The 14901-nt window shown below is 37.3% G+C and overlaps 3 protein-coding genes across 6 annotated transcripts; 2 read left to right on the top strand and 1 right to left on the bottom strand.

Moving 5' to 3' along the window:
* Nucleotides 1-472: 472 nt before the first annotated feature.
* On the top strand, nucleotides 473-3725 carry LOC147536122 (TLD-domain containing nucleolar protein). Its single transcript, XM_086644026.1, has 8 exons — nucleotides 473-720; nucleotides 1558-2006; nucleotides 2104-2176; nucleotides 2375-2455; nucleotides 2594-2657; nucleotides 2831-2918; nucleotides 3030-3114; nucleotides 3397-3725. The coding sequence occupies exons 1-8, from the start codon at nucleotides 604-606 to the stop codon at nucleotides 3433-3435; spliced, it is 996 nt and encodes a 331-aa protein (XP_086500152.1). The 5' UTR covers nucleotides 473-603; the 3' UTR covers nucleotides 3436-3725.
* Nucleotides 3726-4586: 861 nt separating this feature from the next.
* On the top strand, nucleotides 4587-9845 carry LOC147536121 (uncharacterized). 4 transcript variants are annotated; one of them, XM_086642522.1, is made up of 5 exons: nucleotides 4587-4633; nucleotides 4681-4897; nucleotides 6846-8457; nucleotides 8970-9157; nucleotides 9312-9845. In XM_086642522.1, the coding sequence occupies exons 3-5, from the start codon at nucleotides 6880-6882 to the stop codon at nucleotides 9403-9405; spliced, it is 1860 nt and encodes a 619-aa protein (XP_086498648.1). In that variant the 5' UTR covers nucleotides 4587-4633; nucleotides 4681-4897; nucleotides 6846-6879; the 3' UTR covers nucleotides 9406-9845. The 4 variants fall into 4 exon arrangements, with proteins under 4 accessions (XP_086498648.1, XP_086498652.1, XP_086498651.1 ...); XM_086642526.1 differs by lacking the exon at nucleotides 9312-9845 and having other exon boundaries at nucleotides 4599-4633; nucleotides 6874-8457; nucleotides 8970-9288; XM_086642525.1 differs by lacking the exons at nucleotides 4587-4633; nucleotides 9312-9845 and having other exon boundaries at nucleotides 4688-5953; nucleotides 6548-8457; nucleotides 8970-9288.
* Nucleotides 9846-10643: 798 nt separating this feature from the next.
* Nucleotides 10644-13409, bottom strand: LOC147536120 (peroxygenase-like). The gene is made up of 6 exons (XM_086642520.1): nucleotides 13131-13409; nucleotides 12182-12331; nucleotides 11883-11968; nucleotides 11691-11785; nucleotides 11105-11230; nucleotides 10644-10979 (listed from the first exon to the last, which is right to left on the bottom strand). Exons 1-6 carry the CDS (start codon nucleotides 13345-13347, stop codon nucleotides 10820-10822), a joined length of 834 nt encoding a protein of 277 aa, XP_086498646.1. The 5' UTR covers nucleotides 13348-13409; the 3' UTR covers nucleotides 10644-10819.
* Nucleotides 13410-14901: the final 1492 nt, after the last annotated feature.

The raw sequence follows: 14901 nt of genomic DNA, 5'->3' as shown, positions 1-14901 counted from the left end.
AGCCTTATATTTTACCGTCAATGCACTTTTTATTTTTTTCGAAGCTGACATAATTATTCTCGCTTCTCCATATTAATTCTTGATCTTCAACTTTAGGGGACTTGCTGTCATCTCCAATTTATTAACCTCTACAAACAAGAAATATAAATGTTTCTATTACGACTGTTGCATAAACTTTGAAGATCATTGTAAGTGTTTTTTTTTTTAGGTGCAGTACGCCGGAAGGCATAAATAAACAAAGAGTTCTTCTTAAACATTTCGTCCTCCACCATCATCCCTAAGATTCATAATAATAAATGATTCAATTGTCACTATAGGCTTTCTTCAATGTGAAAGTATCAAAGTTTAATTATATGAAATATGTCTTGGAGGCATTTTGGAGTACTGGACAAACATAGGGGCCAAACGTTCAAGTTGATCAGAAATCGGGGCTAAAAGGGTAACAAATTGGGGCTATAGGAGGATTCTAAGTTTCTAACGCGGTAACGCCTATGCTCTATTCTCTCCCCTCGCCTCATTTACACCGACGTTTAATTTTGCTCCGATCAAGAGTCTTTCTGGACAAATTAGGGTTAGGGTTTCGTTATCAATCTTCCCATCATCATGCACGCACTTAAAGAAAAAGTTGCAAACAAGTTTTCTCGTATTCTCGGTGATTCTCCCTCTTCTTCTCCTTCTACCTTTTCCAGCGTTTCTCCCGTCTCTACACCTAAACTTGAGGTAAATCCTTGATCGGAATTCGATTATATCTCTTACGAATTCATTAGAATCGAAATTTTGATTTAACCTTTCCAAATTGAATCGCTTTAACTTCATAACATATATGATCAAAAAATTAGGTCGTAGTTTTGTGACTTTTGATGATCTCTCAACTTGGTGAATTATTAGCTGATACTTGTGTAATATGGTTTATAGAATTATAGGTTTGTTAAACTTTGAATCCCCAATATCAGCTAAGAAGTAGATTTTCTGATTTGGGAAATTAATAAACTTGTTTGATATGACATATTTCGATCATTTCGGTCGAGGTTTAGTTTCTTGATCATGCATTGTTAAGAAAGAGTATTTAAATTTCAATTTTGGCAGAAATTTCGGTAAGCATGGAAATGGAAATATTACGATCATTTCGGCGGAAATATTTTGAAGTTTAATTCCTTGACCAGGCATTGTTAGGAGAAAGTAAATTAATTTCGGTTTTGGTGGAAATTTTGGTAGGCTCGATCGTTTTGGTTGAAATATTTTGAAGTTTAATTCCTTGAACCTTGATCAGGAATTGTTTTGAGAAAGTATTTAAATTTCAGTTTCGGTGCATATTTGTTTAGGCATGGGAATAGAAAAAATTTGGTCATTTCTGCCGAAATATATCGAAATTTAAGTCCGGGTACTAGCCCGAGTTACAAAGTTGCTACTCCTTTGTTGCCATGTGAAACTTCATATCTTTCACTTTAATGATTGAATAAATAGGTTTCGGTTCATAAAGTCCTTCCTCGAAATCCCTTAGTTAGTTGTTTGTGATTATTATCCGTTTGAAATATGACATGGCATTCATACTCACAGCCCGCTCCACGGCCTAAGCAAGAGCGACATGGTTCTGGAAGATCTTTCTCGTCATACCTTTTCTCTTTCATTCCAAAAGCAAGTGCAGATGGACACAAGACAGATAAACGTCGGCATGATATTAAACCCATCCGATCACTTTCTAACAGATGGAGAAGCAAAAGTTTTACATCGAGAGAGAAACCACCAGATTTTATTGATGAGAAGGGAACTGATTTCCAGATGAAAGAAACACCTAAGGCTTTCGAAAAGGACGGAGAAGATAATCATGCCTTGAGTAACGCTAGTAGTTCTGAGAAATGTGAAGAAGCGAGCACCTCACGTACTTCAGTCAATCACTTGTGCAATCTTATGGATGACTCGTCATTTATATCGTCAGATCTGTACGAGTTTTTACAGGCAACTCTTCCTAATATTGTGCAAGGATGCCAGTGGGTCTTGTTGTATAGGTAAATTTTGTTAATTAAATCATTCTCTTAAGATGATATCCTGTTACTTTCTTAATCTTGTTTCTTGATTTTCTATTTGTTTTCAAATGAAGGGCAGTACTTTGAAACATGGGATATCACTTCGTACCCTTCTTCGGAAAAGTGGTGATCTTCCTGGACCTTGTTTACTCGTAAGTCCATGTAAATTGTGTCGAAAGATCCTTAACTGCAAATGCAGGATTATTACTCAATTGAGGAGATGCCCCTTCAGATTGACATTTGGCACAAATAAGTTTTATCATCTCCTATGACTATGTAGTTAGTTAATCTGTTTATTTGTTCTCTATAATCACGGCGAGCTAATTTGAATGATGTCCATATTGTTTCAGATTGCTGGAGATATGCAAGGCGCTATCTTTGGTGGGTTGCTAGACTGTCCTTTGAGACCTACTGCTAAGAGAAAATATCAAGTAAGTTGTCAATTTATCATGATCTTGAGAAGATCTAGCACGATTCTTTCGTGCATAGGGATTTGAAAGTTTCACTTTTCTGTTCTGTTGGCACGCCGCACGCTAACATCGATCTTCCTTATTAAACTTTTTGGACAGGGGACAAACCAAACATTTGTATTCACAACTATATATGGCCAACCACGACTCTTCAGAGCAACTGGTAATCATTTTCGTTATTAAATTGTTTTCCTAAACATTTTTTTTGGTAGATAATTTTGCTCCCGCATCATATTCTTTCACTTGTAAACTGTCTGATAATGATATATGTAAATACAGAAAGTTAGAACCTTTTTTTTAACGTAATCGTAGTAACAATGATTATGATTGATATAGGTGCAAATCGGTTTTACTACATCTGTTTGAATGATTTGTTGGCACTTGGTGGAGGTGGAAGCTTTGCATTATGTTTGGATGAAGACCTGTAAGTGATTCCCTCTTTAATAGTACTCGATCTTATGTCAATATCGTTAAAGCAGCCGAACAACGCTTACTTAGTCATTGTCTCCTAATTCTGTAAATTTTTTTGCACAAGTTTACGGGGATCAAGTGGACCATGTGAGACATTCGGGAACTTATGCTTGGCTAGTAGCCCAGAATTTGAATTGAAGAATGTTGAGGTAGGATTAGCCTAATTGCACTATAGAAGTAAGATGAAAGTTAAATTCCATTGATTAAGGTGATGTAAGTCTGAATCTGAATCGTATGCTCAAACTTGACCAAAATCAACCTAGATAAGCCATTCAAACAAATAAACAAACATTCTGAAATTTGATTCAAGTTAATCGAGTCAAATTTCAGACCTGAATGATAGAAAAACATAGACGACATAAGTCAAAATAATCCCTTATTCTCTTCGTCCTTGTTTTGAGTCTGAGAGTTTGTTGTTGGTATTCAAACAGCTATGGGGGTTCACACATTCTTCGAAGTACCTTAAATGATGGGTAATCCGGTAATCTGCGGAGAATGAAGCAGATATCTCATCCCTGTGTAACTCCTTACCTTTGCTTGTGCCATTTTTTATTCTTTCTCCCAATATGCTTTTCTTTATTCGAAGAATATTTTGATTATTTCCCTTACTCCCTAAGTATATGGATTTAGTATTGTAGAATGAAATATTGTATTGAGAAGAGCTTATGAATTTTAGAACAACATTTGCCCATCTATCGTTGTCTTTTATCATGATACTTGGACAGAGTGATGAGTTTTTTCTAAGATTCATTTTGATAAACTTGGTTGTAACTTAATCTCGATAAATTTCTTATATGTTCCTCCATTTCTTCATTTGGAACAAATTTTGGTGGTGTTTGTTTTTTCTCATTGTCCGTGTCTGATACAAAGCTCCATTTTTTTTTCTCATGAGTCAGATTTCACATTTAACTTGAAGAAAAGAACAAACATATGGATCAGTGTTCAATTTCAAAAACACTGATTTGCTATTCAATGGTATTTTATCTTAAATTCATATATATTTGATATTGAAATTGAGTATGTATTGAAGGCAATAATGGATACCATTGCCCTAAATTTTGGGTTTTTTTATTAACATTCTTTGGATTGGTACTTGGTAGTGATGATTATATAATGCACTAGTTGACCAACAAATTGGAGCTTTTATCATCTCTTCACATGGGTGGGTGGTAGGCTCAATAGATTGTTTTTTTTTTTATGAGATGCTCAATAGATTGTTAACACAATCTGAAGTTAAAGGGGACTAAATTTTTTTTAATATTGTACAAAATGCGAACGGTGAACTTATTGATAAAAAGTTGTATTTGATTCTCTTTGTATCTTAGTAATTCAGTATAGAAAAATCAAGAGATCACACGTTCTCTCTTCATGCAGTTTAATCAAATTTTACTCAGTAACTGATGTTGCATCATTCTAACTACATACTATCATGCCGATAACACCAAGTCTAAAAGTATTATAGCTTTTAACATCAATTATTTTGAGTAAATGGTATTAGCTCTCCTCTATGCACAAAATGAAAGTGGAAGCCGCCCTAGATTGTGTAGGGACATTTCAGTCATTTTACCCAGCGCTTTAATAGAGTTAAATAAGTAGACTAATAATTAGGAACTAATATAATGAGGACTACAGTAGAATAAAATAAGAAAGTCAAGGAACAAATTCTGAGTATTCCAAAAGTGAGGTCTAAAATATAATTTCCAAGAGGTTGTGAGGGGGATGAAAACATACAAATTTCAAATTTCCAGAGAGAATTTTAGAGTTTCGAATTTCAGTAGTGTTATTGGCTTACCCACTTTCTTCTTCTTCCTCCTCTTCACTTTCCTTATCCTGAAATTATGAGTTTTGAAATTGTTGAAGATCGAAAAAGACAGAAGAAATTGAAGTAATTACATCTTCATTTCGTAGTTCTTACTCCAATGACTATATTTGGTTAGTTTCTTATTTACTCTGTAATCTCTTTCTCTCTTTAGATTTTAATTAGAGAATAGTAGAAGTTGGATTGTCAAAATATTGGAGGTTATGTTTGTGTACGTTCTCATTGTCTGAATCTGAGTCGTCTGCCTCAAATGAATTCAAAACTATGTCAAATCAACCATTAAGACGAGTCAGACATCAACAATTAGACGACAAAAAACTGATTTGAAATCTGATTCGAGTAGATTCATATCTCGAGTCAGATTTCAGATCTGACTTCGACAAAAACAAAAATTATCTATTGTGTTTTGTGGTGGTTGTTTTGAAGGATTTTCCAAGTCTTTGAATTCTTTGTCCATCTATAAAACAATAAAAAAGTTTGATACTGAATTCTTAGAATAACTAGTACCAATCAAATACTTTCAACAAAAAAAAAAAAATAGTACCAATCAAATACAAAATTGAAATTATCAACTTTGGTACTCTTCGATTTGAAGTTCTTGATTCTTACTTATTCTTATTGAAAGTAAGGGGGACTTTGTTTTCTCTATTTGATAAGTATGATTTGACTTTATGATTTTGATGGGGTTCTCCTATTTTAGTTCTTAGGCTCATACTACTTTTAGGTTATGTACCGAATCATTAACGTCACAACTTCATTTATAGTATGTTTGGATGAAGGAATATATTAGGATTTGATAGAATCTAATTCCTTGGTCTGTGTGCCACCTAAATATTTAGTTGGGATCTTAAATACTATGGAATTGCTTTTCCTTCTTTTGTATTGGTGTAAATCCCAACCTATGCCACCTAGAAATCCTAGGAATTCTAAATCTTATAGAAACTACGTTTCCTTCATTCCTATTGGTTGTAAATCCCAATCTATACCTATGATTTGGTGGACTTTCCCTCCCTTATTGCTAACCAAATAGACCAAGGAAAATCCTATTCATCAATCTTATGAGTTATGACATGACTATTTGGTGAGATATTCCTTGGTTAATTACTTACCAAATTGACCAAAGAAAATGCTAACGATTCATGAAACCTACCATGCATATTATCTTTAGGGTTATTTCCCAAATGGCCCTCAATTTTGTGACCAGCTTCCTGTCTGATCCCCTATTTTAGCAAAAATACTCATATGACCTCCTTTTTCAGTTATCTTTATGACCCCCTTTTTCAGTTATCTTTAACTTTCCGTTAGTCTCTCTCCTCCATCTCATTTACTCTCTCTCCCACATCATTTGAGAAAGCCACATCATCGTCTTCACCGGCAGCGGTCGCCAACCGGTCAAATTTCCGGTCGGCGACCTTCAAACTTTTTTTTTCTCTCTCTAAAAAAGATATATATATATATTTTTAATTCTTTCCTCTCTCACTCTCTCTCTAAACACTCCGGCAAAGGGAAACCCTTCGCCGGAGTCCGATCTGTCCAAGAACGAAGAGAGAGAAAAAAAAAAATTTAAAGGTCGCCGGTCGGAAATTTGGCCAGCCGGCGACCCCTGCCGGTGAAGACGGTGATGTGGCGTGCTCAAATGATGTGACAGAGAGAGAAAATGAGATGGAGGAGAGAGACTAACGAAAAGTTAAAGATAACTGAAAAAGGAGGTCATATGGGTATTTTCCTAAAGTAGGATGCCAGGCAGGAAGCCGGTCACAAAGTTGGGGGCCATTTGAGAAATAACCCTTATCTTTATCCTATTACAACTGGCTGCCAAATTTTCCTATAAACTCAAAATAGTAATTAGTAAACTTATTAATCATGTATGCTTAAAAATGAGATCTTTCAAGTCTCGAATACAATCCGAAATCTTGTATACAGATTATATTGAATTAGTAAATTTTGTTTCATTATTTCAAATTTCATTTATGGTTTGTTTATGAAGTCATGACATTGATTCGGTCTTGTATTCTGTTTTTCGGTGAAACTTAGTTTCATTTTTCTTTCTTCTGGTTTAAGCTAAAGATGTGCCATTGTTGGTTGGAAGATAAAGATGGGAGAAAACTCTGTCGATAAACAAGAAAAAGAAAATCAACTTGAGGACTCACAACATAGTTCGAAGAAAGATATAGGATTGAGAAATGCAGATGATACGAAGATTTGGAAAGTGAAGCTTGGAACACTAAAGCAAGAGACTAGTTCAATCTACCGTAAGAGTCAAAGAGGCAATCGAGAATCATTTCTTCAAAGGCAACACGAGAGTGATGTTAGAATTCCTAAACAAACATGTTCGATTAGTACGAACGAGAAATATCTTCAACATTGCTTGGATGTTGCAGAACTGAGAGGGCATGACTCTGTTGTACTATATAGTTTAGCAAATCCATGCAATATCTCCATGAACCCTAAGTCTTCAAGAAATGATAAGATAAGACGTAAACGTGACACGGATAGTTTAGTTACTCAACAGAGGACAGTAGGTATTGTAGTTGGAAGGAAGATTGCGAGTAACATCTTGAGGAGCCCACGGTTACGCCAATTTGGTTGTGTGAATGATAATTCGAACTTAGGCAGATCGGAACTCACGAGTTCTCCTGGTCCAAGTCTCAGCTCACTAGAGAAGCTAGGAAGAGAAACAAAAGTAACACATCTAGGAAACCAGAGTTACGAATTTGAGGCGTGGAATGACAATGATAATTCGATCTTTACGTGTTCAAATGAACCACCTTCATCTGCTTCTTCAACCGTTTCTCGGGGAATGCTTCACTGTAAATTGAAGAGAGGAATTCCATATTTTGTGCTCTTTGTCGATGATGAAAAGGAGGTCTATACGGCCAGTTCGTGGAAAATTCAGTCATCCGAAGATAAAGATCTCGATTATATATACCTGTTTCATTCGAGAACAAGTAGTCATAATGCACAAGATCTTGTGGGTAAGATGAAAGTCTCAAATTCTTTGTCTATAAGCTCAAATAATCCCAAAACTTTGGATACACATTTTGTATTATTTCAAGCTAAAGAGAAGCATTTGACTAAGTTTCAAAGTTCACTCCCTACTATTAGAGAGAATAGGAAAAACCCATTCTTTGTCTCTAAGCTCAACTCGTACAAGGGTAGATCCAGCAGCAAGTTTAGTGGAGTCAGCTCTATATGTGAGGATTTCTCTTGGGACTTGAGTGACGATACGTTTGATAATCTTGATGCCAGTAGAAGAAACCTCGTAGAATGTTTGCCCAATCTCGAATTAGTCGCTATCGTTATGAAAACCCCTGTTTGTGATAATAGTGAAGAGGAGATAGTTGGAGGTTGGGGCTTGAAATTTTTAGAGAAAGCTAACTTTCGGGCATCCGTTTCTTCTAATACTGTCCAGGAAAGTTGTCTGCAAAATCGGAGCGACTCTAGAGCAAGTATGACTGTTTTAGTCGCGGAGGGCATTCACGGACAACCGATAACAAATCAAGGTGGTCCATCGAGTCTTATTGAAAGATGGCGATCGGGTGGCAAATGTGATTGTGGTGGGTGGGATATTGGTTGCCCTCTCAGAGTACTAAATGACAGACCAACGAAACAACTCGAATTACCTTACACCGGTGCACAAGAAGATCGGAAGCAAAGGGATTTGATCATAGAGGTATGTTCATTACTCCATCTTCTATTCTTTTACTATGATCTATTCATATAGTCACCGATCAACACTCCCCTTATCACTTCCATTTTGTTTTGACAACGTTAAGATTTGAACCGTGATCTCTCCGTTGGAGTGATATACATGTGAACACTCAACCAAAGTGAGTCGTCTCACTGTCACTTCGGTTATAAACTTCCGATTTACATATCCGACCCATACTATTAAACCAAGATGATAATCTATAGTTCCAAATTTCTAAATATAGGCTATATACTAGTATAGTGTAAGGGTTTCCTAAGAGAGCCGTTGAGAGTAGAGTAGAGCGAGGCGCTCAAGAATTCCTGCCTGTGGAGATTACACACAAACTATCATTGTGAATATCCATCCAGTATGGAGATTACACACGAACTACGAATCGTTGTCTCCATATGCCAATGGGTTGTCAATTTGATGCTCGTATTTGATATTTCGGTCGAAAAATTCAAGATTACAAAGAAATGGATCTCATTTTGCAGGGCCAGACGAAGCAAGACCTACCCACATTGAAGATGGCGAAAATGGAAGATGGGTTGTACGAGATTCATTTTCAATCAACAACATTGTCATCTCTGCAAGCTTTTTCAATTGGAGTTGCAAATATTCATGCTCAGAACCAATCTCTGTACCCAAAACATGTAGAGAAGTTGAAGCAACAAAACTCAAGGTGAGTTTTATATAAATGAAAATGTAAATCTTTCTTTTATTTATCTTGTATAGTCTGTTCATCTCGGAATGAGAATTATTTATACAAGTATTTTGTAATATTAATGTTTTTAGTCTTGATTTTTGTCTGTCGATTCTTTTGTCTTTTAATTTAGGGCTGAAATTGGATTCATTAGGACGAGTTATGCGTACAGACGAACGACCCTTTGTACCTACAATCTTTTGCACTCAAGAGAGTTGTATGTATAGACAGAGAGCAACTGGTTACCAATCCAACAGAGTTGGTTCGGGCGATAGTCAGATTGAATCCGCAACAACCCCTTTCGCTCACAAAAAAGGGGATCCCGAAACCGAACCCGCAACAATCCCTTTAGCTCGCAAGAGAGTTGTATGTACAGTCTGAGGGCAACTGATTACCAATCCCACTGAGTTGGGTTGGGGGATAGTCGGACTGGACTGGCCAGTGGCCATGACCCCAACGTAACTCGCAACAACCCCAAGCCATGGCCATGGCCCCAACGTAACTCGCAACAACCCTAAGGTCTTTCATGCAAGAGAGTATTTATTTTTGAGAAATCGACTAAGATCTACGTTAGTCGTTACAAGGCATTGATACATCATGCAGATGTGATGAGCACGATAACTTTTAAACCATAATGAAAGAGGCCTAAAGCCCGACAAATTTGTTATATGGTGGACTTCATGCAAGAGAGTTGTATGTACAGGCTGTCTGTTACCCCTCAACTGAGTTGGACCTGGGGATAATTCGATTGAACCATGGGTTGTTGCCAACCCAACCGGCAACAACCCCCAACCCATTCGTGCAGCAGAGTTGTATGTACAGATTGAGTGCAACTGAGTTGGGTTGGGGAATGATCCGACTAAATTGGTCACGGTTTCAACAACCCAGACCCCTTTCATGCAAGAGAGTTGTATGTACAGACATAATTCTACGGGTTACCATTCCGACTAAGTTTGCCATGCATTATCCCCGACCTAATACATTCACAGAACCACGAGTTACCTATCCAACAAATCATCCTTGGGTTATCCCCAACCCATCCTAAAGAAACCACCTTATGCAAGAGAGTTTAGTGCGCAGAAAGAGGACCGCGGCTTACCCATCCGACTGAGTTGGTGGCCATGGTTAAACCAAATCTGCAACCATCCCTCAGGCAAGGAACTATGTACCGCCGGAGGACCTAAGGGCACCAATCGAACCGAGTTAGCCATGGGTTATTCTCAACCTGCAACAATAGAGAGAGTTGTATATACATACAGAGGGCCACGGTTAACGGACTGATCACTGAGTTGGCCATGGGTTATTCCCAACCCAACCCCCACATAATTTTATGAAATCAGAACCGAAGTTATCGACATCAGACAAAACAAACGGTTGCCTCCATTGGGTTCAGAAAGAGAGCTATATATACTCAAATGTGCATATATATAGAACACACTGATACAGAATAAAACTACACATAACATGTTTGCAATAAACCTTTTATTACAACCACTTTCTCCCACTACAACAACAACAACAACCACTACAGACTCTTATTCAGATTCTTCCATGATATTATTAAACCCTAGCTTTTCTCATTCTGTCTCAGTCTCTTCCTAAGTAACAACAATAAACATATCCATAAACTTGAGCATATAATTAGTCAGTCTTACTCATATAATTTGCTTCCTGTTGGAGCTTCGCACAGTACTCGAACAAGCTTCCATCGAAACATCTTCGAATTGCCTCTTTCGACAGGAACCCTTCTTCATCTCTTGCCAATATATACAGTAATGTCCACTCAGCCTTTGCTGCTATCCTGTTGTTTTTTAACAAAAAAAAGAGAAGCATATTAGTTCAAAACAAGTCGGGTTCGTTCGTCTATCGAGTTTTGTGTATTTTATTAACGATGCGTGATGAATTGGAAAAAAAGTAAACACAAACCAGCCAAAGGGATCGTAAGCAAGTCGGTTTCCTTCTGTCATGTTCCATATTTCCCTGAATGTGAGTTTATCTGGAATTGTACGAGCGTACTTGCTAAATATGTTCTCATGGTTCACGGGAACATACCTGTTCAATTTCATTCAAATATCATGGTCAAACCACCTTACCAAGGGAAAAAACCGGCCCACGGAAGGTACCTGTCTGGGCGGTTGGCCCCTCCAAAGTACCCATGTGTGGGGTTCCCCACCAAAGTACCCGTCACAAGGGGGATGGCCAACCACTGGGCCGAGGGGGTTCGCCCAACACTAAAGTACTAGTATGTGGGGTTGCCCCACTAAAGTACCCGTACGTAGGCCTGACCCACCAAAGTACCCATATGTGGGGCTGGCCCACTCAAATACCCAAACCGAGGGCTAGTGCACTCAATCACCCGCTGACCCATTGAAGTGCATGTACAAACGGTTGGCCCATTAAAGTACCTGTTTGTGACCCACTCAAGTACCCGCCTGAGGTGTTGGCCCACTAAAATACCCTTGGCCTACTCTCAGATAAGAACTAGAAAAGAAATTTATGTCTTAGAACTTACCTCCCTTCAGTGTCATAAGTTGCAGAATCACTTCCATGCTTGGATTTATGGATGTTGTGTATGTATATTGGGAAAAAAGGTGATGGCAACCACCCCTTCATAATCAACATTGAAGTTAGAAAATATACGAATTATGTATCTTTGAGAAATGAACCATTAAATAACACAGTGGATATGTAACCCAAGACTTACAGGCAAAGTTGCATAACTCAAGCTTCCATTGATAAGGATCGCTATAATGAACGAGGCGATGACGTTGAATCCAATAGCACGAAGTCCTGCAAGATAATTAATCCTCATCCGGATAAGTAAATTAAGAAAAAAAAACATGACAAGTTTAAGATTCTTTGTCAGTAAGTTAGTCCGAGGCTCAAATTAAGAAAAGTGAACATTGAATACGTGGTCTAGATCGAAGAATGACATTTGTTGTGACAAAGTGTAGCACTACATTTAATATGTGAGGGAATAATGTGGGTAAAGGATTGAAATACCCGAGTAAGTTTCCCAAGGATAGATGATGCCATTATCGTCCATGTCGAAGAAAGCAACATGTTGTTGAAGAACACTCATATTGTAATGCTTGTGGCCCCATGTTCCATTTGGGTGCTCTGTATCGGGTGCAACCAATGCTCGAGGCATATCTATTATTCCACCACATATTAGATTTTATTATTAAAGCATAAGATAACCTTAAACATAATTTAGTTGAATAAGAACATAACCCTCATTAAGTTGACCTAAGTTGCAAGATACAAATACAAGTAAGAGGAATTATCTTCACTTATCATGTCCAAGACTCCCAAGTAAGAGGAATTTACTAAGTAAAAAAAAAATAGATGGGTCCTTCTACCAATTTTGTCCTTAATTAAGTGGTTAGCTTTTTCCAATTCTAACAAGTAAAAAATTGGACTCTTCTCACTATTATATCATTTTCAAAATTTCTAACTTAAAATGGGAAAATAATTTAGGTCCTATCATGTATCCTGACGATACATAATAGATGGCAGGAACTACTCTCTTATGGACTCACGTTTCATGTACAATGATGGAAACACAATTGCCAAGAAAAAAAAAAGATAATGTGTTTTTTTTTCTCGAGAAGTGAACCAAGATAATCTCTTTATCTAGTGACTAGTACTATAGATAGGTCAAAAGTGACAATGACATTATATATACTAAACCAACAAAACCCTTTCTTATAAAACCCTTAAAAGTGGGATCGACCATCCCTAAGGCCACAACCATTTGCATCTACAATGTAATGTCATTTATACGAGGGTCAGTCACATCAGCTTTAGCAGACCAATTTTTCGGACTAAACAAAAAATTTTGTTAGGACATATCTTAATCAAGTACATATATAGTATCGAAAAAAAAAAATTGTTCATAAGGTGTGAACAAGAAAGGAAATAATAGTATAAGAAGAGAAAAGGAACTGACAAGGTTTGGGAAGGGTATTTTCCAAGTCACCACGAACTCTACGTTCAGCAGTAACAGGTGCCTGATGAGCCACCGTCTCTAATGCTTCATTTCTACCCACCCCACCACCACTACCACCACCGCCGCCACCACCACCACTACCTTGCTGCTGCTGCTGTGGCTGTTTATTACTCACATCTCCACCACTCTTGACATTTTTCACAGTTACCTCCGCCATAATCTTTCACTCTCTCTATACTTTCACTCAAAAACTGATGTCTATAACTAGCTAGCAGCTAGTGTAAAGTGTGATGGGTGATGAAATTTATGGTGTGTTTACACGTGTGAGGGTGACTGTGCCACACATGTGATCATGCATGTCTCTCATTTTGTTTTCGAAGAAGCGTTTCTGACATGTGGTTTCAGAAACGAAAGACTCGTTCTTTTGTAAATTTATTGTGTTGAATAACGTGCCCTACCAACATTTGTGGCCTAACCTAGGGCTTTTGTGGATCCAATGCTCTATCACCATGGCCACATATTGAGTTATACTGTTGTAGCATGTGGCCATACCAAATTTCTATCCGTAACGACCCGACCATTGGACGGGCCGTATCAACCTTCGGCATGTGGTCAGTCTCAATTTTTTCGGACCAAATGATATTTTGGTTTGTAGATGCACCAGAACGATAAAGTGAATATAAAAGTCGGTTCAAAATAGTAGGAGACGACGTTTATGCCAAGGTTTGGTGCTCTATCTTTTATTTAAAAGTTTATAGTTTCTAGTGATAGGATCGGTGTATAGGGGTTACTAACGAGTCGTGACTGCATAAAATGGTTTGACCGGCCCCTTTATTAGCTACACTGGACCAGGATAGGAAGTTTATAAACGAGCCATTGCAAACTTGCTACGATCAAATGGGTTGGTGTGGTTGACTTTTATCCTCACAAGGGCGTGTTAGGGCTCACAAAGTCGAGCACCTGGTTCAAAAGCGGGTCATGCTAGTCTTACTCGAACCTATATTAGTTTGTCTAGGTGTTTTAGAACCGATGTTAGGCCATTAGTAAACTGTAAGTGGTGGTGTGGCATTGTTGATGTGAATATGTAACAAATCAAGTAGTGGCCGTTATCGATATTGTGTTTGTTTTTGGCACTCCAAGCGAAGTCCGCATGTACGGAGTTTTGTTCTCGATGAAGGCTACGCGAATCTACTCAAAAAATCTCGCCGCTTACTAAACTCGAACATACACCTATAACTCAAACTCCGAACACTCTCGCAAACGTTATAGGACTATTACAATTGATCCGATACACTTAGTTTGATATTACTGTGATGAGGTTCAATGGAATTTTGCAATGGTTTGAAACATGGCAAGTCTCTCTCTGGATGTTGAATCTCTAACTTCCTAAGTATTTGATAATTAAAAGGGGTATTTAGCAATACCCCCTCATCCTTAATGTCCAATTAGGGATGCCCCCTTTTTTAATTGGATATTAGGGATGCCCCCTTTTTTACACTTAAAAGTACTTAATTACCCTTATCTTCATTTGTTTTCTTCAATTTCTTATATATTTTTGGTGTTATGCTTACCAACAAGTTTTTGTTTCTCATATTTATTTTTCTCTTATCCATCTTTTTCTAATTTCCCAACAACATTTATCGAAAATTTAAAATTGATAAATCACAACAATTCGAAATAAAAATCGTAAATTGTAATAAAAAAAATTTTAACTTACTAATTTTTTAATGTATACGAGTTATAATTAATAAAAAGAACGATAGATATCAAG

Source organism: Eschscholzia californica, unplaced genomic scaffold, assembly GCF_041429995.1.
Source record: "Eschscholzia californica isolate CP2 unplaced genomic scaffold, dmEscCali1.0.p SCAF_5, whole genome shotgun sequence".
Classification (NCBI taxonomy): domain Eukaryota; kingdom Viridiplantae; phylum Streptophyta; class Magnoliopsida; order Ranunculales; family Papaveraceae; genus Eschscholzia; species Eschscholzia californica.
The sequence above is the reverse complement of the archived record's forward strand: the minus strand, read 5'-3'. Positions and strand labels throughout refer to the sequence as shown.